Consider the following 25,766-nt stretch of genomic DNA (forward strand, 5'->3'; position numbering starts at 1 on the left):
ACAACATGGCTACAGACAGAAAAAAAGCCCTCAAGGATGCTGCACGTACCACGACTTACAAACACGAGCCGGATCAGCTCAAACCGTTCAAGACTAAATCCATGTTTTCTGACTGTTGTGATGACAGTGTTGTGATGGATGATTGTAAATATAAAGCATAAGTCAAGGCTGTGGGTTGATGCCATCGTGACACATGCACTCTAATGAGGACTGTGGGTGCTCTGCAGTGCCAGGGACATTCCCCAAGGCACATTGAGCAGAGGGAGGGAGAATGGTATGTGATGCATACCAGATGTGATTGGAGACATCACACTGTTCACGTTGTTACTGCTAACCAAATAGTAGCAGCAACAAAAAGTAAAAGATCATTTCTCCTCTGTTCACACATTCATGCCCGATTTGTGTACGACTGGTTGGCGCCAGAAGCAAAATAACACATTTCAGAGGAAATTTTTTGAGAAGAACTTGAGAAGATTGGACTTAGAAGAAGAAGAAGAAAAAAAGAGGGTTTAGTGACGGATACAACAGATGACACAAAACAAAGTCTCATTGTCACCTCTTAAACTGAGAAAAGGCCAAATTTATGCCATGTTATGTGTTTCCTCCACATGTACACATTATAATTTAACCCTGGTCTCGGGTATAAATCTGATAATTGTCCTCCAAACATGATGAGAAAAGCCTCTACTACCAGACGGTCTTCCTCACAAGTAGCAAGCAGTTCATCACAGCATGTATATGTTCTGTGATTAGAACCTCAGACCACATGATGGCAGCAAAAGAGATTCATGAGGCAAATCTCACTGACTGGCCGAGAAGAGGAGAGGAGAGGAGAGGAGAGGAGAGGAGAGGAGAGGAGAGGAGAGGAGAGGAGAGGAGAGGAGAGGAGAGGAGAGGAGAGAAAAAATTATGTTCATTTTCTTCAGAATATTTTTTTTTTAACTGTTTCCAACTTCACAGACATGCCAGCAGGGATGGAGGAGGTATTTAGATCCTTTACTTAGGCACCAAAAAAAAAAAAAAAAAAAAAAAAAAAAAAACTCCGTTACAAGTGGTGTGTCAAAATAAAGTAAGTAAAGTTTCAAAAGTAAAAGTATTCAGTGCAGGAAAAAGGCCTCTGTAGGCTTCATATTATTAAAATCCATGTAACTGGATTGTTTTTACTGTTCATTTAATTAATTTAGAGCATTTAGTGTTAAGTCTGCAATGTGTTAATTTGTCAAAGTGACTAAAGATGTCAAATAAATGTAGTGGAGTATGATATTTACCATTGATTCTTAGAGAAGTGCAACATATTATAAGTATAACATATTAGTGCTTCTCTGCCTTCTTCCAGGTGGTTAATATTTACTAAACCAATCTTGTGAACCTTCTGAAAAGAGATAACCTGACAGCATCAGGGTCCGTCTTAAAAGTGTGTAAAAGTGAGAATTGACTCAAAAGTACACTCTCTTTGTGCTCAGCTTTTTGGAAACTTAATTGCTGGCATTAAGCACTTGAGGGAATTCTGCACTGTGCTTGTTAGGTGTTTGTGTGCAACACAACCCCATACGTTCTATTAATAAACCGGCACCCTTTTACCCTCTCCCTCTCTCCCTCTCTCTGAAATAATGAACAATAAGTGTCGCTGCTGCTGCACCTCAGACACACATCGACATCAAGCAGAATGTCAAATTGCTGGAAGAAGGGAGCGATTGACAGCAACCGGGCTCCACAAGGCATGCAGATTACTAAAAGCAAGTTCTGAATGTTCTTTTAAAACTTTCCCCACACGCCAGAGGGGAAAGTGGGAGTGTTGATCTGATATGAAATGCTTAAAAGGGATTCTTGCAATTGCTCACATTTAGAGGGGTGGATGTGACTGTATTGTACCTACTGTTTTCACCTCAGTGCACTCGTACTGTAGTACAGTGGGTAGGTTACCTGGGCAACGGGAATCAGAAAGAAAGACATCCATTGGCCAAATGCCCTCAAGGCTTTGATGGAAATGTGATGTTTAAAAAAGAACATGAGAATGAATAAGAGAACTAATCAGTGGGTTTCTCTGAATTAATAGAATAAAACAGAATGATTTAGTGATAGTAAAAAATGTTTTAGGCTACTAAAAGGCTTCTGAAGTACTGGGGAATAATTGTGGGATTTTTTTTTTTAACATTTGAAGTCAGGTGGGAATTGTACCTTTAGTATTAATCCTGTTCCAAGAATCAACATGAAACTGTTAAATTAGCTGAAAGTGCATGAACATACAGTGATCACTTAGTCGGATCGATTATGCACCATGTTGCTCCTAACCAGCAGATGGTACTGTGATCCAGAAATATCACGTTCAACAAACACAACATATTCATTCTTCAGAGTGGCACCCTGACCTGGTTGCACAAACTGTCATATAATCTGTCGAGGTAATTGTGAGAGATTATTTTTGAGATTGTTTTTAAACTAAAACACATCACTGTTTATCCTCAGAGGCGTTAATCATACCGCATGCTGTTGTTATTAGTGTGATTGATAAAAGCTTATTAAAAACAACGTGTCATCCTCTGGTGAAAGGGCAAAGCTGAAAGTAGAAAGAGACAATATTGTCCTCTGTGCTACTTAAGGCAACACCACTAATAGCACCTGCTTTTGAACCTAGAGGCAAGTTATTATTATTATAGGGTCATGCATTAATTCATACACTTCATTAGCATATGATGTCTGAAGGAGACTGAGATTTTGACTGATGTATGCAGTTTCATGTTTCAGATTAAACTCGGAGTTAAGCACAAATCTGTATTTATTCAACTTTCTTAGTTTTAGAAAGGAAAGCATGTAAAATAATGGGGGAATTGAGTGGAACAATCCTTTAATGAAAACTAGAACAGAGCTGTTATCTCTGTCTGCGGAGACCAAACATCAATAATCTCATTACCTGGGTCAAATACTACAATCAGATCTGCATTTTTGATCCCTGAACATGAGGAGAAATCATTTTGATCACGGCGACAGGCTCGTGTCATTCACGGAGACAGAAACGTGTCTGTCCTCTCACCTGCTCAGGTTGCTGGTCAGGAGGGCAGATGTTTGGGATTGTTATGAAATCTCAAAGCTGCATGCAAATCCTCAAGATGACCTACTTCTTCTCTTCCACATAGACACCGATAAAATCCATAAATTAAGGAAATTAACTGATGGGGCCCGGGGCCACTTTGTAAGCTATTTAAATCTTTAAATTTACAACATCCCTGCGTACTTCATGTAATTGAACTAACTCCGGGCTTGTTTCCTTTAATGAGAAAAAAAATTCCAGTTTCCCCTCCAGTTTGTACCTCTGGAAACAACAAATCTGTGCCGGAGGGGAAGATGGGAGCGCTCGAAGGCGGGCAGAGGTCTCTCTAATTATGAAGACTTGGCCTGCTTCTTGCAGAGACGCATTCTCACACTCCCATCAGTTCTGCACCAGCACAACTGTTTAATTTTACATTTAAATGCTTGTCATTTTACTTGCTTTAAAGCTACACCACGATGTTATAAGTCCCTGAAAGTCAAAGGAAATGTTATTGGAGTAACACGGTGAAACAATGTAAAAATAGGAAACTTTGAAATCTATAAATTCAGTAAAACATGATTGTTTTTGTGTCGGGGTAAACAATGAAAAAAAAGGTTCCAAAAAAAGTGAGTAAATTCGTGTAAACTGTGGACCAATAATAAGTTCCTACACTGGTTGGCGCCAAATATCAAGAAACGAACACTACACCCCTCACGATGCTGGTACAGAGTAATTACTGGGCTCAATGTTGCATCAATTATTCACAGTTATTTACCCGCAAATAAACAAACATGCAAATAAATAAATAATCGTCTCCTTGGTGTGAGCACCTGCTTGACTCCGTATTTCCTCTCTCCTTAGGTGCAAAAGTGGCGCAACACTTTTAGCGCCTCATCACTTGCATTGTGTCTATCTGTGTTGAAAAATAACAATAATCAGCCACAATCTTATTTTCCAAAAATCTGGAGGCTGCCTGCTTTCATTGGAGAGTGAGGAAGGGGCGGGGGGAGGGGGGTGTTCTGGGCAGATATCTCCATCTAAGCCCTGCGCTATAATTGAAATGGCGCATTTGGCTGCAGGCAGGTTGTGAGGGCGCTTTCTGCAGCAGCATGCATGCATGTCCATAGACGTCATTTGATTTTAATGGCCTGCAGGAAATTTGGCGTTACAACTCCAGACATTAAGGCAAGGGAGAGAGGGAGAGGAAGAGAGAGCGGGGACACGGGGAGAAATCACCGCATGAAAGATATTGGTTCAAGGATATCGCTTCATTTTCAACATATTTTTCAGCTGAGACTTTATCAACAAGTTACTGCGCCTTTATTATATGTTGCCTGAGTGGAGGACTATGGCAGCCCGCCTGGCTTTAAACTTTAAATTTAGGCTGGAGATGGAGATGGAAATGTATTCCTGCTAGCTGGACTGCCTGGGGAACTATTACATCAGACGAAATGACAATGATTAAAATCTGCTTTTTGCTGCTCTAAATCCATTGAGCGACTGACAGTTGTCTGTTAGGTTTCCTACCCCATCTAAATCACAACTTCACACCGTTAAGAGGAACGGTCTACTTTTGCCGGAAAAAAATAAGATAAGTTATTATATCTGTGCAGTCATAATTTCAGGAATAGGGGGGTATCACGTTTTCTTCCTTGAGAAAATTGCCTGGGCGAGAGAGTGGAGTTGAGCTAATTGTAGCCTAATCCCTGGCCCAGAGGCGCTTGGGCAGCCCGGAGCAAGAATTTTCTTTTTTAGCTCCGCTCTGTTATTTAGAGAAGGATTATTGGCTTTCTTCTTCTCATAACAAACCACAGGGGCAGTTTCATTTAGGCAAAAAGGCAGACAAGAAGCTGAAATACGAAGCAGGATTCCAACAAGAGCGCACATTTTACGCGTATCCAAATAACAGAAGGGGAAGGAGATCATCTCATCTATGTTCAAGGTAAGGACGCTTCCTGTGCGCTTTGGTACAAAGAAGCTTGGTGAGGACAGGTCGACCCAGCCTTGTAATAGAGCCTTTAAAGCCACAGAGACTCTTTGCAAGCAGTCGATCCCGGCCACAACCTAGTGTCTTCTAAAAAAGCAGTTTTGTGTGGGATAAAAGACTTGGCTTCTCCGTGCGGCAGCGTAGGTTCGTACTGGAGCTGGATGGCGGTGTAGTTCTGTCACCAACTCGGGGGCATTTGGAGAAAATCTTTCAAAATTTTGGGGGTTACGCGGACAGCAGCTGGGACTGACCGCCGGCACGGATTTCCTCTGGATTCCCTACAATGTTTGAAACGGTAGGGTGACAATTCAATATTACAGAATCCAATGTTGTTTTTTTTACGCACAGTGCAGTCAGTTTTGGTCTGCTCAGTTTTCAGAGGGGGTAGTTAAACTGCTGGAGAGCCGGAACGTGTACTGCAAGCTACACTGCTCGACCCAAAGTGGTTTTCCCGTCTTTTCTGCCAGACTGTGTGGGTTTTATCAAACGGCTTGTGAATCACACGTGTCGGGATTATGCTTTTTAATTGTATAGCAGGAATAAGACGCCATATTGAGCATTTGGTAGATTAAAGGCAGAGCACAGGCTTGCGGTGTTTCTTGCTGAGAGGGGTGTTGTATCGCATTGTGTATTTTGCAAACGTTACCGTCTTTTTTTGTGGATTATTCTAATTTTGGCCCATCGGGGTTACGTTGATGCCATGAAGTGTGAAATCGACACAATGACTGAACTGGGGTCAGTGGAAGGAGGAATAAAGACAGCAGCTCTGAGGAGGAAGTTGATGCCAGCTGCTGTGAATTTGTGGAGGAATTTATCATACATGGTTCGTGTGTATGTGTGTGTCGAGGGGGGTTACGGATACGAGAGAAATTATGGAAATTGTGGTGTGACGGGGAGAGTATGACGATTTATGGTTCTATTTTTTTCCATTTGGTCCTTTTTATATGTCCATATATTGTGATTTAATTGCTTGATTGGGTGGATGGGAGAGAGGGTGGGGGGCGGTGGGACAGCCCGGCATGTACGCAGCCCAAACTTCTTAAACCTCTCCAAGTTTTTTCTTCTCTCTTTTCCTGGGATTTGAAATGTAATCCTGTCCTCCTGTAATCGTATTAAACGAACACGATACTGCTGTGAGGAGGGCAACACCCTGGAAAAAGAAAAGGCTCCAGTCTCACTTTGTACCCGGTGGCACTTCTATCAGAGCCGCAGGGATCATCTGGACTTTCACAACGCTCTTCAGTTTACTGGTCATAAGAGTAAAACGGCTCCTATGTGCAACAATAAACTGATCAATTGTGCTGATTTACCGGAGGGAAGAATTGTGTTATCGCAGTCTGTTTAAACCCAGTTATACACTGATGGTCCGAGTATTATTTTAGTGTAAGGAAAGACGTGTATTTCAACCAAAGCCTGGAGGTAGACGAGTGATCCAACTTGGTCTGGGATCATTAGGAAAGCATTAAAAGAAGTTAAGACCAGCACACGTATTTTCCCTTTCCTTTAAAAAAAACAACGAAAACAAATCCCTCATATAAGATACACCACTCATGATTGCCTCCTTCTGTCACAGACAATAGTGACATTTAAATGTGACCAAACTGAGGTTTACGTGGTTTACCTGCCGTTGTTGGCAAACAAATTACGCATCAGTGGGTTGGATATAAACGCCTCCCCTGATCCTCCTGAAGCAGTGCGGAGTCAAATGGCGGCGTATCCAAGTGAATTATGAATATTTTCTCTCACATTTTATCAGGTAGCTTAATCTAATTCAGCTCAGCGCTGACCCGCATGCTTCTAATAAACTTCAGTCTCAAATGTGTGCTTCCGCACTCTGTTTAATAGTGAGCTTTCTCTTCTTTAGTTAGATACACGTCCTGAGACTGAACCACAGAGTGGAGCAGGTCTGGCCTGTCAGTGTGGACAGCTGTACGATACTTTCTCTGTGTTGAACTGAATTCTGGTGCGTTTTTACGCATGTTTAGTAGTCTGTAGTAGCCTGTCAGTATCTGTAGACACATGACAAGCGATCACCTTAATCTTTTTTTTTTTGTGCTGGTTGCATGTGTGTGCGTACGGGGGGGGGAAAGTTGCGCCCTCCCTCCCCGCTGTGTTTCCCTTGCTCTCAGATTGGTGGTTGGTGTGTCTGGGCGCATCACGTCTAACACATAAGGCGACCTTTAATTAGAATATTGCAGCAGCAGTTTATTTTATTCCCCTGGAGGCTGACACCTAGCATTCCTCCCTCCCTCTCCTCTCTTCCTCTCTCTCTTTCTATCTGTCTATCTCTCTCACCCTGCTTCTCTAATAAGCATCCTCCTATCCTCGCCTGCGGTGCTGCACGAAAAGATGCAAACATACTTAATTAGAGCGGTGGCAATAATTTCCAGGCTAAATATGCGACCAGACAGACGTGGAAGTGATCTGATACCATTCAGAAAGGATACCATCTACTGCCCTGTCTAGTATCACTGTTTTCCTTTTTTTTTTTATTACCTTTATTCCCATGGCTTTTCTGTACACTTGCTTTCAGGAGGGAAGAAGCATGTCACGGCTGTCTCTGACCCGGTCCCCGGTATCTCCTCTGGCCACTCAGGGGATCCCTCTACCGGCTCAGCTGACCAAGTCGAACGCCCCGGTGCACATCGATGTCGGGGGACACATGTACACCAGTAGCCTGGCGACTCTCACCAAGTACCCAGATTCAAGGTAAGACACGTCCCTGGCTTTCATGCTGTAGCTTCGCTGATATGGTTATTATATTAATTCATGTCATTTGCATATCTGTGGAAAATCATTATTAGGAAATATTAGCAAAATGAAGAGACTTAATTTTTATACTGTTGCTTTTCTTTTAAATGTTATGAATTTATAGGAATTGAAGTAACTCACTCTACCTCATTGAAAACATTTCCCAATTAAATATTTTAAGTAGATTTAAATCATTTATATCTTTAATACTTAATTTTGCATTTTAGTCGGTAACTCAATTATATTCATTGACTGGTGTTTCTCTTAATTAAGTCTAAATGGATTTGTGATGTTGACAAGTCATTTAGCTGACTGGCAGGAGGACAACATCAGTGCAACTTTTATAGTGACGACTGCCCTCAAAAGCTAATCGTTTAATATCTCCTCAAACCATGTGTGAACATTTCCCTTCCCTTCATTATTTCTAACTCCCTTAGCTTTCAAATTACATTTTTTTATTTATTTTTTTATTTTTTATTGTTTGATTTAATGGGGATTATTTTAATTGTTCAATAAATACCTTCCAGGCTTTTACTTTTATCGCCTTTCACACAATTGTTGTGTTTGAAAATGTAGCTGCTGCACACTACCTTTCACATCTTTTACTGCTGATGGCAGAAGAGTGTTTGTGTGAATTTACACCACTCAGACACTTTTTGCACTACACCCCTTTTCACAGTTTTGTCAAAAAAAAATTAAATTCTTCTTGTCAGTAGATCAGGGTGCTGTTAGGAATCCTTGGAGGAGAAACAATGACGTAAATGGCCGAGCCTGTCATCAAAGCGGATATAAGGGAGCTTCACATCTGATTCAAATCTAGCTCTCTGATGTGATACATATAGATTTTTTTTTTTTTTTTTTTTTAGCTCTTTTATAACCAGCATTTACTACTATTACATATTTCTTATTTCAAACACTCGGTTATCTTCAAGATTTTAATAAAAATTTGTTGACTTCATACTATATATATTCCTTTTTATGAGGCATAATATAGGCTAATCATTATTATAGTATTTCAGTCTTTAGTACTTGCTGCTCCACTGCTTACCTTCACTTTCAGCTGACTGCAACATAAGACCAAAGTATAGATTATATTGCAGTCAAACTTTGACTACAGCTACAACAGTGACTCTGTATTCAATGAATGAGAAGAAAGGGCCCTCTGCTCTCAGACATGTGACACTTACATTCCCTCGCACGTAAAGCAAACATATTTTTGATGCACTTCCACTTGTGAGACTCAGTCCTGATGATTCAGATTGTGTAAGAGCTGGTTCACCCTCCCACTTTATTCACGATTTTAGCTCCATCCACAAACAAGATGACACCAACGCAGGTAGCTCTGAAAGCAAAACAAAACTAACGATGGAATATTGTTTTACTCGATTAGAATTTTACCCCTTCCTTCATGTTTTAGCCATTTTTCCTCTAACGCATTGTGTCATTCGTTACATTACACCGCCTTCAATTCAGGCATCAGCTGAGTCCCATGTGGGCCAAGGTAAACATACACCAGGTTGTTAGAGAATTCTGCCAAATAGGCTACAGGAACAATCCACATAATCCCCTGGTAATAAAGTCTTGATATTCATAGAGTCCGCTGACAGGAAATCCCTGACAAGTCTCTTTTTATTCCAGAGTAACATGTCATGAGAAAAATAAAGCTCAACCCAGACAAGGGTTTATCATTGTTTCTGTTAATACTTTTTTATTATTATTATTCAGTCTTATATACGATGTTTATCAAGTGGATGGGTAGCTGTTAAATTTAAGTTTCATTTCCATTCGCTATTTGTGTCTCGCTATTGTGTTGCTTTATTTTTTAGGCTCTGGTGCAGCTTTACACTTTTACAAAGAAGTTATTCATACGGGGACACACTCAGGGCACCATGCAAATGCAGCTCAGAGTCACGTCAGAGAATCCAAATAGTGTTTTTACAGTGCGAGTAAAGACCGGATATCAGTGTGATTGTTGGTTGGAGTGCTTCTTCCTCTTTCTCTCCCTCTCTCTGTTTCACACATGCTCCTTTGCTCCCTCTCTCTCTCTCTCTCTCTCTCTCTCTCTCTCTCGCTCGATCGCTCCCTCTCTCTGTCTCTTGCTGTTTCTTTCTCACTCTAGATCACACACACACACACACACACACACACACACACACACACACACACACACACACACACACACACACACACACACACACACACACACACACACACACACACACACACACATCCATGCATACACAACTAACATGCATACACTCACTGTTTCTCTCTCCCAGCCTCCTCAGCGTACACTTGGCCTCGGGCCTCCACTTTCCACTGGAGCCAGTGGAAGGAGGGGCCCCCTTTTGTGTGAATTAGGATAATGGCTGACAGCAGAAAGCAAAACAATTACACTGGCATAACCGTGTACGCTGCGTTCAGCCACGTCCGGTCGAGCCAGGGCGCGCTTGGCAACGCTGAAAACTTGACGAGCGAAAGAGCAGGGTTAAAGAGTTTGAAGCCGCTGATTACTTTTAATAGATTGGCTCCTAAATAATGCAGCATGCCAAGAGAAAGTTAGTCTAGTAACTAATGTGTGGCTATTCATCTTCTTCTGTGTGGGCCATATTAAGGGACAGGGGTCATGAAACATTGATGCGCACTCTGTGTAGCTCTCAAAGAGGACAGTCTCAGCAGTCACTTGAACAGAAGCTGAGGAAATTAGGGGAAATGTTCTTGAGACAAGGAGACTATTTTGAAAGTGTCCAGAGACGCTACATCTGCACTGGATTCATGCTCTGAAAGTGGCCTTCTCTATCTAATGGTGAACTTTGCTATAAGAGGAAATCACCATCATTTACAGGACATCTGATTAACTCATCATTCATTGTAAGTTTTAGAAGAAAACTCCTTTTATTTGTATTTGATTTAAGCTTCATAGCTATTCTAAGCAAACCAGAGTTTTCTTTTTTTTAAGATTTGAGGCTATATGGCTCTAACACACAGCCATGAGCAAAGTCCAATTAGCTGCTACATAAGACTTTTAGTTCTGTTCTCTTAATGTGAAATAGTAATGAGAATTAATTGTTGCTCTTGAACAGAAACCGTCATGTTGCGCAGCTGCGCAGCTCCGAATAGATTAAATGTTTTCATGAACTGCAGATAAACCCTTTGATTGTTAGAGGCACGTTTTGTCAGAATAGGAGTGGAGATGTTAACATTAATGCAATCAGTTTATCTGCTTAAAAAAAAAAAATCACATCATGGACCCAAAAGACTGAGCATCAGAGGCATGCAAAAAGAAAGTTATTCCCAGAGAGTCATGTAAGAAGTTATGTGCTGCTGTTGCTGACATGTAAAAATGTGCAACAGCGTTACGAGTTAAGCTGAACCTATAAATCAGGATGCAAAAGTAAAATTGTATTCCTTGTTTTGAAACCTGTCTCTTCACCCTTTGGGAGAGCTTGTTTGGAGAAGCGTCACTTTACAGTTGCTCGCAGCAGGACTCAGGGACAGTAGGGATCTCTGGGAGTGTTTGTTTCACTTTTCAGGAAGCGGCTAGGTGTCTCGCCATCATTAAGGCCTCGAGTGGTACAGTTTCCAGATAGCATCTGCTCGAGTAGAATCAGTGATACCTGTGCTGCGTCCTCGTCCCGCCTCCCGAGGACACGACGCTGGCAGCTCTGAGCTGCCGGCCAGCTGTAGCAGCAGCGGGGATCCTGCCAGATTTTTCCCACCCACTGCCCCTCTGCCTGCCCTCACTCGGCACCACTGGGGTGGGAGATCTGAGCCGTTCCTGTCCTTGATAACCTCCTACACCCACCACCTCCCCCTCTCTCCCTGACTCTCTCTCTTTATCTAAGTTTTGTTGTACTGTCAAACCTTTTTTTTCTCTCCCACTCCATCTCTGTTTTTCTGTTGTAGTCCGTTTGTTTCTCTCTGATTCTTTCTTCTTTCTGCTTTACTTCTGCTCTCTGTATTTTTTTCTTCTGATTTCTCACCTCTTTGTTATTCTCCCCATCAATGTCTTTGTCTTTTGGCCTGTGTTTTCTATCTTGTCTCTTAATTTTCTCGATCCACACACGGACTCACAGACATACATACACACACCCTTTTCTCTCTACCTACCTGTTAAAAACAGCCCCCCCCCCTCCCTCCAATTGAGGGATTTAACAGAAAAGGGAAAAATGAGGAGACCAACAGAGAAGAGAGAGAGGGAGAGAGAGGGGGGAATAGAAGAGAGGGAAAGAAAAAGAAAAACAGGCAGCATTTTAATTGCTTTTTAAAAAAGTGGAGATGAAAAACAGAGTTAGCCTGGAGGGGTATGGTGAAATTCTAGCTGGAAGAATTGCAAGACCATATGAGAAAGGAACACCTCGGGCAAAACAGGGAGATGAGTATTGGTTTTTTATAAAGCATTTTGCATCGATTTCCAGAGAGAAAGCGAGCAAGGGAGGAGGATAGAGACAGAGAAAAAGAAAGAAAGAAAGAAAGAAAGAAAGAAAGAAAGAAAGACAGACAGACAGAGTGAAAGAGAGTGAGGATGGCAGGAGGGGAGAGAGGGAGGGAGAACCATCTTTGCTCTGCTTCTTCACACAGTTATGTCAAAGAAAAGAGACAGGGCGAATTTGACTTGATTGCTTCAGCACGTCGAGCCGACACATCGGGGTCAGGAGATACCTGATACAACCGTTAAATACGAGCTCACACACTTTTACAAAGTAGAGGATAGTGATTGTAAATTCAGTCAAATGAGCCAGCCAGCCCTGCTGTTTGCTCATTGACATTCCCACTACGGCTCCCTCACAGTGTCTCGTAATAGAGTTTGACAATGCCGGAGCTCAGGCAGGGCTGTATGTGTTCATTTTGTTGTTTGCATATAGGTTTCCTGATTTTCTTCATACAACTTTGTCAGCCAACAGAGAAGCTGTTACTGGGATTATAGTGCTGATTACTTCAAAATGATGACAATAACGGCCCCCTGCCGACAGCAGTTTCTCACTGAGACAATGTAAATGTGTGGTGAAACCGTGAAGGGGGTTACAGGCAACAGATTTCGTTTGTAAATCAGTATACGGCTTATTTATGCTGCACAGGCTCTCCAGGTTTCTCTGCTGAGGCTGATGTGAGTTTTGCCTCAAAGTGAGTCACCAAATTAAATTCTTGCATTTCAGACTTTGCAAAGTTGAATGAAAGTGGGACACTTGCACAAAACCCCATCCTCAATATTTTACAAACGCTAAAACACTATTTTTAAATATTAAAGAGGGATATTTAGCTTTTGGAAATGAGCAAACAGATAAAGTGGAGGTGCCTGGATGAGCTTATTAGACCGGCGAGAGAGCGACCTGCAGGTAAGCGGCGGGAAAAAACACACAAAGATGAGGGGGAAATGAATATCTGTCCGAGGGTATCTCGAGGCGCGGCGCCAACATGGTGCGATGAAAGTTTAAAGATAACAGCAATTTCCACTCTTTGCCTTGATGAGCCCCTGTAGCCAACTTTAACTAAGCCCTTAATCTTGCAGCACACCAGTGGAAAGGGTTAACAGTGGGACGCCAGGCAGCAACAAGTGTCTTATTATTACACCAAAGTCTTGTCAATATTTAGTTAGAGCTTAAAAGCATACATCTAATTACTGTTTTTAGTTAATCATAGTGATTCTTAAGAGGAAAACATTGATGTAATTTCAGGAAATGTTATTTTCATTACCTTAGTAGTTATTTTCTCTTAGATTACAACAACTTTGCTTTTAGATATAACATCAATACCTCTATAGAATAATGCAGCGTGTTTGGATGTCCTGCACATTTAATATGTATTTAATTCAGCCTAAGCATATATAAAAGGTGAAACAAAACAAAAATGCAGCACAATTAAATGGGATGTAGTCATGTTTCTTATCCTAAAATCGATCCCTGACAACAAATGTGTACTTTTAAAGGCCAAAATGTTGATTTTATTTTGAATAAGGGGATTCAGTTTAACGTACGTGAGATCAGGATTACGGTTCATAGTTCCACTGAATACTTGCACAGATTATAAAGGAACTTGAATACAGTTTTAAATGGTGTTATTAATTGATTTCCTAATTAATAAAGAAAGCTCATTCTATCAATGGATTTATGTTCTCAGATTTTCTCGATCGTAACTCTGTATTAAACACAAACAGCGTGACACAGTAGGAGTGCAGCTGTCCAGCATTCTGCTGACATTCCTAACAAAGTCCAACTGTAAAAGTAAAATATCTTTCTCCACATGTTCCTGCTGGCATTAATATATGGCCCTCCACCTGCTTCATTTCCACCCCTCTGACAGATGGAATAATAGAGCTGTAATGCTACATTCATGCCATTAATTTCTGTAAGTACAAGCAGCAAGCGTGTGTGTTGTTGTAATCTCTCTACAGAAGGGACACTTCAAACAAGTCTGGAATGGAGGAACTGTGCCTTAAGCCCCTTGTTTCAACCTGGGATGCTAATGCATTTCAAGCTTAGTGCTAATAAAATTGAAAAATAAATGGAGGGTAATTGTTTCATGCATTTGAAGGGAGCTGGCTCATTCCATTATGTGGTTGTGTTTTGTGTGTGCGGCTGCCTGCCTGTGTGTGCGCGTGCGTGTGTGTTTGTGTGTGTATTTCAATTTTCAGAATCAGTCGTCTGTTCAATGGCACCGAGCCCATCGTGTTGGACAGCTTGAAGCAGCACTACTTCATAGATCGAGACGGCGAGATATTCCGCTACATTCTCAGTTTCCTCAGGACCAGCAAATTGCTCCTTCCAGATGACTTCAAGGTAAACGTCCGCACCACAACATGTCGTATTGCGTGTGCTTGTCTGCACCATCCACTCGCATAGTTTGTACAGCAGAGCATCAAAAAAAAAAAAAACTCCAGTATACTAAAGCCATTCGCCCGGACATGCAGACATATTGTTTAAGATTTCTTATCATACACAGAAGTGTGGATGTATTTGTATTTACACATGTTAAGTGTCCTCTCACAGGCTTTATGTCAAAATAGACCTGATACTACGACAGATGTACTCGTTGTGTTTTCACAGTGCTGAATCTAGACTCGCCCTCCTTCACGTTCAACACGTGAATTACCTGTGGTATAAGCACAAGCAGCAATTAGGAAACTTACAGAGAGAAACGAAAAGAAGCTTGACTCAGCTGGACTACACAGTAAAGGAGAGGTAAAACGCTAACTAGAGCATGGCCTGGCGATGTGTGTGCCAAAGCCCTAAGCTGTTGTTTTTCCACCAAGAGTAGTTTCTATAGAGGTGAGTCCAGGTGAAATAGCCCGTACGCCCCCTCTGCTCAGCCGCGGACTGCTGACCGACTCCCACTCAGACAGAAAGTCTCCCTCAGAGTCAAGGACGCAGGGAAACGTGGATCGTAGGTGCAGTTTAATACCTGCTCATTTACTCTTTGCGGGCCATTGAATCTGATGTATTCCAGATTAAACTAATCAGACTGTAAGCACCTGGCTTTTATTTGAGTGTTAAAGTGAAAACGCACAGCATATTTCTCTCCGTTATCTTTCATCGAAACGATTCGAAGGTTCAAGGCTTCAAACAAAAGCTCTGCGTAGATTTCCTGCGTGGAGATTTTTTTTTCTTCCTGTTTTCAGGTTGTCGGTAAGACAAATGTACATGTTCTGTATTTTTGATACGAGCTCTGCAGGATGATCCTTCATGATCTCTCTCTGTCCGAGCTTGATGGAGTAAAACCGAGAATATTTAATGCTAACAGCAGTTCAACTGAAAAAGTTGATATAGAGAATGTGTTGGCAAACTTTAGGCACCGAGCAACATTAGCATTTGTCTGAAGTTGTGTTTCTGGCCACCTGCCAAATGTTAGTGCAATACTGTATATCCAAAATAGCTGTCTCTTTAGCTGCTAAGTGTTTCACTGTGCTCGGCTGTGCTCACCAGCTAGTTGCTAACTTTGTGTCAGCCTGCTGTTTGCTTCTGGCCAGGTAACATTTGCTTGCTGTATCAGAGCTTCTTTTTTTGTTGTTGTTGCTGCTAACAGCTGCCTGCTGCTGCTGCTGAAAATGAGGCTGATGAAAGCAGCGAGAGTGAACCAAAACATGTTACAGGCTGTAAAAACAACAGGCTGAAAGATACTAAAAGGCCTCATAGAGCTGGGAGGGGCTGCACATTTGGCTGATCAAACCAGGTCATTTAATCCACTCCAATAGATCAAAAACTCTTTAATTCATGGCGTTACTGGTGAGGTAGTCTCACCCAACAAGTACCCAAACAGCCATATGTGGCTTTGTCAGAGTGATTATACATTCTGCCTACAGCTCCTCGCTGCTCAAGGTTTTTATTCAGTGATACTGTTTCCACTGTGTATTCTACTCTTCACTTCTACTCCACCTTAACTTGCGTGACCTTTTCACTGGGCTGGCGCTTGTTCATCATTCTCCACAAGGTAACAAGGCGAGGCCGAGCCAATCAGAGCCAGGGGCGAGCTCTCCGGGCCTCACGGATAGTCTGAGCGGGAGCCAAACCTCAGACAACAGAACATAACATGAAAGCGCTGCATATTTTGGCAAATGATGGCCTGACTCAGTACCGATTAGTTTTTCCCTTTTTATTCATGCGTCCCCCCCCCCCCCTCCTCCTTCCCTGTGAAGTCTTGACAGTCCAATCAGGCACCACGGTTGAAGAGAATGCATCGGACTTCATTGTTTCAACTCATTACGATCCCCTCGCATAAGCCCGTGTTGATCTGCATACCTTTCAATTTGCGTGGAGCCGGGGAAGAAAAAAATGCAAATAGTGCGAGGCGGAATTGAGCATGTCCTTATCTGAACACAATCAGGCTTGCCGTCGCCCGAGGGCCGGGTCTGTTCTGCTGCTGGCAGCCACGGCGCTGTGTGTTTTGCTAAATCAATGTGAAAGTCTGAGCAGAATAGGAAAAGAAATTTTTCAGCCTACATCAGTGGAACAAAATATTCACTATTAATATCCTCCCTCATCTCATTATTCAAACTACAATTAATCACAAGAGTGTAAGCAATGCTCAGTCATATTGAGGGCACAGTTATAAACCAGTAAGAGTTTCTGTGTCAGATTATTCCGGCCTTTTTTTTTATTGCACTTTAAATCAGTTCTTTCTCTTATTATGTATCAAATGCTAAAAAAAAATAATAAGAAGGAGGTTGTGTTTCTAATTTTTTTTTTTTACTGGTGTACATTAGATAATACCTGGCTGAGTTTTTCTTCAGTGACTTGTTTAATCACCAACCTGTGACCCATTACCTGTGTGGGTTTAGTCCTTATTTGTCCAAAACACTCGGTAGGTCTTTATCAGTCGTCCGTCTCCTTCACGGTGACATTTTCCCATCATTTTCTTCTTCTTCTTGTCTTTTACTGTCTCTTCCTCCCTCTGTCCTTCCCTGAAATGTTGCCTTGCCGGTGGGCGATCAGGTCGGATCATTATTTTGAAGCTCAAACGGGCTGTCTGGACACAGGATTGGGGGATGAATTGTCTCGTAGAGCTGCCAGCTGCAGCAGCTTCAGCAACCAGGACGGAGCTGTTGGCCCTGTCTCCCTCTCATCCTCACCTCAGCGCTTAGGATTACTCTGTTGTTTTGTGCGCTGCTCAGGATGACTAAAGTGCCTCGCAGACAGACCCCTGTTAAAAACATATCCATCCATGGCTTCAGACCTGTGAAGGATGAGGAGCTACACTTTGATACAGAGAGCTGCCTGAAGGGGAGCGTCTCAGTATGAGTTTTGTCAGCTGCAGCAAGAAGGCCAGGAGAAAAAAAAAGACAGGGAGAAAGGGAGAGAAAAAGGGAAAAAAGGACCTCCACCCCCTCTTTCACATTCTGAAATCTTAAATATTAGACCGCCAGCTTAAGATGTGTTGCGTCAATGCGCCGTCCAGATGGAGTTGTATTTGGGTGTCGCTCACACGCCTCAGATGAAGGCACAGTTTAGATGAAGGGGCAAAAACAGTGAGGGAGGCTTTTCAAGGCTAAAGAGTCTGACAGAAGCAGCAGGGTTAATGAATATGCTGTTTGCTGCCACGCTCTGTTTCTGTGCCCAGCAGTGGCCCGGAGAAGGGAAAGGGGAAAAAACTCTTTTTAGATCAGGGCTCCCTGGTAGCTCCAGCACCCGACACCCACAGCCACCAATGATGCAGACCATATGAAACATACTGCATGTTGTTTTTGCAGCACAAAAACACACTGTCTGACTTTTCAAAGGTGTTTAGACTTTGCTCTGCACCAAGATTGACTCTCTGTATCTATTAGGAATTTAACCAAATGGACAATCAGTTGTTTTCTTTGGTGTTACAGAGTCCATACACTAAAACTAGCCTGGCGCTATAAGGAACAAGCACATCATGACAGAATACACTTTGAATGTCCTCAGTGACAGTTTGGAAGCTAAGAATGAATTAAGCTGTCATTCTTTGTCTCTGTGAAGCACTAATCAGAACACAGATTTATTAATTACTGATTGTTTAGCTGAAAGATTCGCAGCATTTAGGTGTAACCTAATTAATTCTTGTTCTTAATAGGAGCTTAACATTGGGCCACAAGCCTCATTAACATAAAACTCCCTCCATGTGAGGAAATACATAAAAAAAAAAAAATTAAAAAACCCTCCTTGGCTGATGATTGTCCTCATGTTCACTTGCACATATCTTTTCCTCACCTCCCGTCTGCCTCCAATAGCGAACCTCCGCCTCCCCGTATTTTCTATGGTAGCGGTGAATGATGGTGCCATCTGGTCTTGTGGGAAATTAGAGGCAAGAGCGCAGGGGCAAATGGCCCCCAGCAAGCCCTGCCCGGGAGGGAGAGGCAGGCAATCTGCTGCAGACTGTCTGCACACAGGAATGCACCATCCCACTTCACTGGAGCCCGACTGACGGCCTTTCTGGAGTCGGCTCACTGAAACATACTAAAGGCACGCCAAGAGCTACTGTGGAGTAGAGCTGCAGCATGGCTTTGCTTTGTTTATTGAGAGAGTTGTCCTGCTGGTCGGAGGCCATCGCTGATCTTCGTTTATTGTTCTTCTTTCCAGAAGATGTATTACATGGAAACAAGAGAAATTTGTTTCAGGCATTAGATATCTTTAACTCTACAAGGACAAGCAAAGGTCACATTTATACATCTGTATTTGGGATATTTGTCTAATCCATTTCCAGAGTAACTTACTTTGGGTGCATCAATCTAAACTCCTACAATGTAATTATTATGTGATGGTCTCTTAATGTCAAAAGACACAGTGCCTTAATCTTTGAACTCCTTACTACAAATTTATTGTAAGGCATAGTGAGGAAAAAGGTCACTCACATATAAATGTATTTCCTAAAATACATGTTGCAGGATACTGATGCATGTTAGTTATTTGTTGCTCCATGCAAATTGAGTACTCAAGGAGGGTCAGAGTGCTGCTACAGCCAGAACAGCACTCCTGAAGTAATTAGAGGTCAAGTGCTTTGCTCAGTGACACTTTATTTTCGTCGCTGTGGGGAAGTCGTCAGGACCCCTGACAAATATACCCTCTGCTGTCATCTTGATGTTGCACAATACTGTATATGTGTAGGATTTTGTCTGTGTGACCTTGGTGATGAGATGTAACGTAGCGAAAGTCACAGTGTGTTAGTCACACATATAGCCGAGAGGACTGCAACACATGCAAACTCACCGCTCTCATCTCCACGTGCGTCTCCCTGCACAGGACTTCCACCTGCTGTACGAGGAGGCGCGCTATTACCAGCTGACACCCATGATCAAGGAGCTGGAGCGCTGGAAGCAGGATCGCGAGCAACGACGGATGGCACAGCCCTGTGACTGCCTGGTGGTTCGAGTCACACCCGACCTGGGCGAGAGGATCGCCCTGAGTGGGGAGAAGGTCCTTATAGAGGAGATCTTCCCCGAGACTGGCGATGTTATGTGCAATTCAGTCAACGCCGGCTGGAACCAGGACCCAACACACGTCATCCGCTTCCCTCTCAACGGCTACTGCAGGCTCAACTCAGTCCAGGTAACACACCAGAACACGTGTCCTTTGTTGTGTGGTGGTAACACAAAACATCCAACCTCACGATCTGCACGCGGTTTATTTACTTCATTCAAGATAACTGAATGAATTAAACAGACAACGTATTTTTGACTTCCATCCATGCATCCAATTCTCTTGAATGCAATAGATCAGGGAATTTCTTCATACTTGGCCCAATTGTTTACCTGGCTTAAAAGATGAGCTGCTTAGACTTTAAAGGTCAAAGGTAAAGGGCTCTCGGCCCTTACATCTCTCCCATCCGTCCATCCCATTCTCGTGAACACGCTATCACAGGAAGTCTTTGAAGGAATTTCTTGGTGAAGGCCAACGACCACGAGACGATCGTTCTGGTTTTAAACACTGTCTGGCTTCTCTGCAAGTTGAAGTTTTCGCAAGTGAAAAAGTAAAAATCAGGTGGACACAACTGACATGTTAGCACAAAGTAACAATTAGGATCTGACTCAAAATTGTAAAGATAGTTCATTCATTTTTTAGTGAAAACATTGTTGCTGTATATGATCTGAACAATTACAGCTATAGTTCAATAGATACAAAACAAAAATAACTGTGTAAAGACGACCCAAACTGCCTCAAAATGTGTTTTAACACTGACTCCGTTGAGCTGATTTTACTGTTAAATGTCGTCAAAGGACTTAGTCAAGCTATGAAGGATTTTATTTCTTTTAATTTATTTTCTGACGGGACGGGACGGACAAGATGAGACAAGACGTACAAGACAAGATGAAAATGAAAACATAAAACAATAAAGGGAGTTATGTTTAGGGGAAGGGGAGGGGGTGTTTGGGAAGAGAAGGAAGGAAGGTAGTTTGGTTTAGGGGACGGTAGGATGGGGGCGAGGAGTGGTGGGTTCTGGGTAGGAGGCATTGAGGGAGGGGACTTTGATGGGACTCTCGGTGTAAAGGTCAAAGTCAGATTCAAGTTGCGATCCCTGCAGAACATTTAAACAGTTGAAAGAAATTCCGCGTCCTGGATTTCTTTTTGGGTTTCCTCTGAACCTCCTGCAGCTGTTGTTCTAAAGTTGCGACTCTCATCATTAAGACATCGTCGGCTTTGTCTTTCTCCTCCACCTTCTCCTCAAGGGCCTCCTTCATGGTGCTCATAGACTGAAGGAGTTGGGACCTCTCTTGCTGCCACTTGGATCTTTCTTGGTTCAGGTCTTCTTGGGTCTTGGTCAGAGCTGCCTTCATGCTGGAGGTTGTTGCTGCCTGCTCAGCTAGAAGACGCTTCTTCTCCTGCCACCGACGTCTTTCTTCTTCCAGCTGTTGTTGTACTTTGGCCAGAGAAGCTTCAACTCTGCAGGCTTCCTCCACACCTGGTGTTTAAGGCGGGTCTCGGCTTCCTTCTTCGGATTTTTATTCTCCAGTTCAGATATTCTTTGGTCCTTATCTCCCAGTTTCTGGTGAAAGTCGAACTCAGAAATTTGAACTGAACTCTGTTGGTTCCCGTTTAGTTGCTTTGATGTGTTGGCCCGCAGTAGTGTGAGAATCAGATGTTGTTTTGGTTCGGCAGGCTGCAGGTTGGGCTTTCCAACTGGCACGGTGGGCTCTGTGGCAGGCTGTAGGTTCTCCAGTGTGTTGGGATGCGGATGTTCTGTAGATGTTTCAGGCTGTGCTACCATCACTACAGGCCTCATTTCAGAGGCAAACTCTGTTGGAGGCTGTGGATCAGAAGCTGTAGCAGGCAGTTCAGGCACTGTTTCAGGTTGCATAGGTTCCACCGCAGGCTGTGGTTCGGTCTGCGTGGCAGGCTTCAGTTCAGGAGCTGCAGCGGGCAGTTCTTGCACCGTTGCAGGTTTTGCAGGTTCCACCACAGGCTCTAGTTGTTTCTTGACGGCAGGCTGTTGTACGTTTGATGTCATCTTGTCCTTTTTGTTTCCTGAATTTGTTCCTGCTGTCAGCGGCCTCGTTGTTTTTCGGTCCTTTCTGTGCGCATCGGTCGGTCTGCTCTCTCTGGAGTGGAGGAAAATCTGCCTCACCACGGTCCAGGCCGAAGTTAAGCTCACCCGCCTCCTGGACATTTGCGGTTTTCCAGGGGTTGTTGGGTGGAGTTAACTCCTTTTGGATTCCAGGGGAGGCTTCTTCCTCGACGTCCATCTCTCGGCCCTGCATGTCAAACAAGGCCTGTGAGACTTGGTCATGGAGAGAGAATTTCTTCTGGGTTCTGCTGCTGTCTTTGCTGCTGAATGTGCTTACTTCCATTCTTAAAAGTGTGTGTGTTTGCTCTTGAGTTCACTGTGCGTGTTTCTCTGGTGACTGTACTGATGGGAATGATGGATGTGCCGAGGTAAGCTCTCTTTATATATTCTCAGAATGTTGGTCAGTGCCACACCCGTAGTTCAAAGGCAACATTTTGTGATGTCATAAGTCAGGAGCAAGATTACATAATGTTTGTTGAAATATTTTTTTCATTCATAAAATCAATGCATTTATTGGCAGTCAATTTATAAAAATGATGCACATTTTATTTCTTTACTTTGTCTTTCTTTACCTGTGTTAAAAACAATAAACTCCCCAAAAGCAAGCAAACAAACAAATATAAACATTAAGCGCCATTTAACCTTGAGGTGTTCATCAATCGTGAGCTTCCATGAACTGGACACAATATTCAGTAGCACTCAGCTTTCAGCATTCAACACATAGACACATAATAATAACCATTACCTTCCCCGTTATGTGCATAGAGAGTCAAATTCAGAGCACTATTCAGTTTGTGCTCAGTTTTAATGAATATGAGTAAATATTTGCATTTTCTCTGTAGTTTGAAGGTGGAAAGGGCTGTTTGTGACTTAGGCACACAGTTTTCCCGAATGTTGAGATTATCGGGATCAAATTAAAGTCAGAGTAAGTCTGAGGTTTTGACTGTGAATTTCCCACTAACAAAGTGAAACACAACACAAGTGTAAAAATTTGTATACACAAAAATTCAGCAGATGACTCTGCGCTAACAACAAACCTACTTGTATAATAGGATAGCATGCGGTGAGGCCAACAATAGAACTTAACACTACGGGCCTATTGGTAATACACGCAGCATGCAGGGCATACGGTATACTGTAACTTAAAGTGGAACAGTTAAAAGGCATTTAAATGTATGTCAAAATAAATGACAAAATATGTGTAATTCTAACGTTTAACTGCACAATAGCACTGAAGCACGTGCAAATGCAGTATAGTTATGACACTTCAACTAAAAAGCTTTCTAATATAAACTGTATTTTTACCTAAACAGCTAAGTTAAAGTATTTATGTAGCTTACTGTTTGCAAATTATTTTCAATAAGAAAAAAGATTCTCGAACAAAAGATGATTATTTGCATGTTCAGATCCCATGCATTGAAACCCGTGTATACATTTGGTCCAGACGCTGTAGTTTTGCATTTGCTTACATTTAATTCAGCTGTAAATGTTGATGTTCCCTCTTTCAGACCAACACATACAGATTCCACAGAACGTCACTGTGAGTCAGTCAACATGACTGCATAACTCTTTTTTTAACTATTTATCTGGCAAGGGATTCAGCTGAGCAAGCAAACCCTTTCTCTTAACCACGTTCAACATTTTCATTAAACACCAGGATGGATTTTGTAGCATATACCAGAGCTGTGATGGCCACAGTGCAGCTCTACTTAGCTGTCTTGCTGGACAGCACAAGACAGCATCTTGTGAGGGAGAGGAGGCTCTTGTTTGGATACCCTCTCAGGCTGTGGATTTTATTTTCACGTCGCGAGCCAGGATAAAGGCTGATATATGTCCTAATTTTCTGATTATAAGCTCGGATTGCACCTTAGTACTTTATTTTAAGGCAGATGACATTATTTGTGGCCTTTATATTGCATTTTGCCACAGTAGCTTGTTGTCACTAACAGGTACAGGTGTACAGACAGTGTGTAGCTTTTCATTCGGACAAAAAAAGGACTTCCGAGTGGTTGTAGCCTGGCTGCTCTCTATCTTTCTCATTTTCAAATCAGGTTTGCTACCAGTTGGAGATCATCAGTCTCCTTTGGTACAGTTGACCATGGTGTGGAGTAAAGCAGTGAGATGTTAAAAACAACTTCAGAAAACTAGTTTCACCGTAGCGTTGCCCGGCGAGGGAGGGAAAAGAAGGGGGGCATAACAGTCTCACACCACAGGCTCGATATAACACACTTGAGTACCCACAGCCACGGACAGCCACGGACAACACATAGAGGAGCCTTCGCCCCTCCAGCACCCAGAGAGAGCCTCTCCCGGGCAGGCTAGTGCACTCTGACACCTCCACCTCCTTCCTGCCAGTGTGCGAGACCACCTCCAGGGAGGAAAGCCGAGCAAGCGGGACAAAGCACGTGTGGACTGCGGCCATGTTTTCCTGCGAAAAAATGAAGAAGAGGAATGGAAAGGGGGGGGAAATGATATGCATAATTTACGCTTTACTCCTTTTTAAGACACAGCTCCTTTTTTTACAAAGACTCCAATATAACACCGCTCAAGGCAATTGAAATACACGTATTGCATTTTTTAATACCATACTTACAATTTCTCAAACAGCCTAAACCGGTTTATACTTCTTTTATAGATTTTTAAATGACTTACAATATAATTAATTGGCCGCATCAACTAACACAACATTTTCCCACTCTGTTTACCAGTGAGACTGGTTACAGGATGTGAGCACATCTGACTAACACAATCTGAAAGGACAGTAGTTTAGGTTTTTATTAGGCTGCTGCTGAAGTCGAAGTGAGCTGAAATCCTCTTTTCAGACAAATTGCTAACAGCGAGAGGAACTGGATCTCCGAGGTTTCCTATAAGCGATGCTCCATCTCGTCCCGCATTATGGCCTCTCTCGGTTTACATTTGTCTCGTGTCGGCCCCTTTAAGACACACGGATACACATTATTCTGTTAAAAAATAATCAAAAGCACAAACACACACATATGCACGCACAGCGAAGGCACCCGGCTCATTGAGTCGATGTAGATGAGGACACGGGGAGCAGATGGAGGTGTTTTTCGGTGTAAGGGGAGATTTTTCTAAACAACTTACTCATTCTGTCCTCTCTCATTGTTGCGTGAAGGTATGAGAAGGTTATGAAAATAATCCTCGTCTTACCTGCCAGACAAAGAGGCCTCTGATCTGATTTCAGGCCTGGACCCCGACCCAGGGGAACACACACAACCGACCACACCCTGCCCACAGAGAAAGACCGGGGAGAAAGTGGGTGGGTGGGTGCAGCGCTGTCTAAAACCTATTTACTTTTTGACTGAGTCAGTTTCCAAAAAAGTCTTGACAGGAAAGAGATGGCTCTATGACAGCATTTAAATATTTTCAGTTTATTACATGTCAGAATCAGAGGTTTATTGAAGCCAAGGTGCTGCTGCTGTCTGGCTGCCGGCTGGAAACCGCTACACCTCCTGATACTTTGGACACAATACGATAACACAACATTTCTCAATACTTTACTGCGGGCCCAAGTTTAGCAACCTAGTTTTTTTTTTTTTTTGACATTCACTTTTATACACTTAGAGATAAAGTAACATCCCTTGGGTCAGTAAAATTGAATATACTTCAGAATAAGACATTTAATTTATTCTCACAGTCAGTGATATTCAAAGCATTTCCATTCATCTTTTCATGTTTTTTTCTATTATATCATCAATTTACAGTAAATAAAACAATACTAACTTTTTGTATCAGTCTACAGAGAGAGACAATATTGTGTTTATTATTATGTTGCATATTATATTATATTATATTATTATAGTGTGTATCGTACATTTAGCCCCTTCTTTAGTCCTTTGTCTTGTGTATTCAAATGTTAGAGAGTGAGAATAAACAACTCCACCTTGGCAAGTGATTCTCCATGAAGTCATGAGTGGAATTTGGGGAATAATGCAAAACACCTGGTCTGTGATGTAGATCCAGCGGAGGGAAACAGAAAGCAGCGGAGGCACTGAACGGAGGGAAAACATTTAGCCAAAGAGCCAC

At 42.5% G+C, this 25,766-nt stretch overlaps 1 protein-coding gene across 3 annotated transcripts in view; it reads left to right on the forward strand.

Moving 5' to 3' along the window:
* The first annotated feature begins 4,107 nt into the window (after positions 1 to 4,107).
* Positions 4,108 to 25,766, forward strand: part of LOC138616218 (BTB/POZ domain-containing protein kctd15) — a 30,048-nt gene continuing 8,389 nt past the window's right edge. The window contains exons 1-4 of one of the 3 annotated variants that reach the window (XM_069690366.1): positions 4,108 to 4,970; positions 7,549 to 7,724; positions 14,398 to 14,542; positions 19,460 to 19,765. In XM_069690366.1, the coding sequence (XP_069546467.1) occupies positions 4,962 to 4,970; positions 7,549 to 7,724; positions 14,398 to 14,542; positions 19,460 to 19,765 (636 nt within the window). In that variant the 5' untranslated portion in view covers positions 4,108 to 4,961. Of the gene's footprint in view, positions 4,971 to 5,010; positions 5,311 to 5,450; positions 5,839 to 7,548; positions 7,725 to 14,397; positions 14,543 to 19,459; positions 19,766 to 25,766 lie in introns of those variants that run through there. The other 2 variants (XM_069690365.1, XM_069690364.1) reach the window with 2 other exon arrangements.

This window comes from Brachyistius frenatus, unplaced genomic scaffold, assembly GCF_029030835.1.
Source record: "Brachyistius frenatus isolate BFR_SWC_R1_liver_20210118 unplaced genomic scaffold, ASM2903083v1 Contig_9, whole genome shotgun sequence".
Lineage (NCBI taxonomy): Eukaryota > Metazoa > Chordata > Actinopteri > Embiotocidae > Brachyistius > Brachyistius frenatus.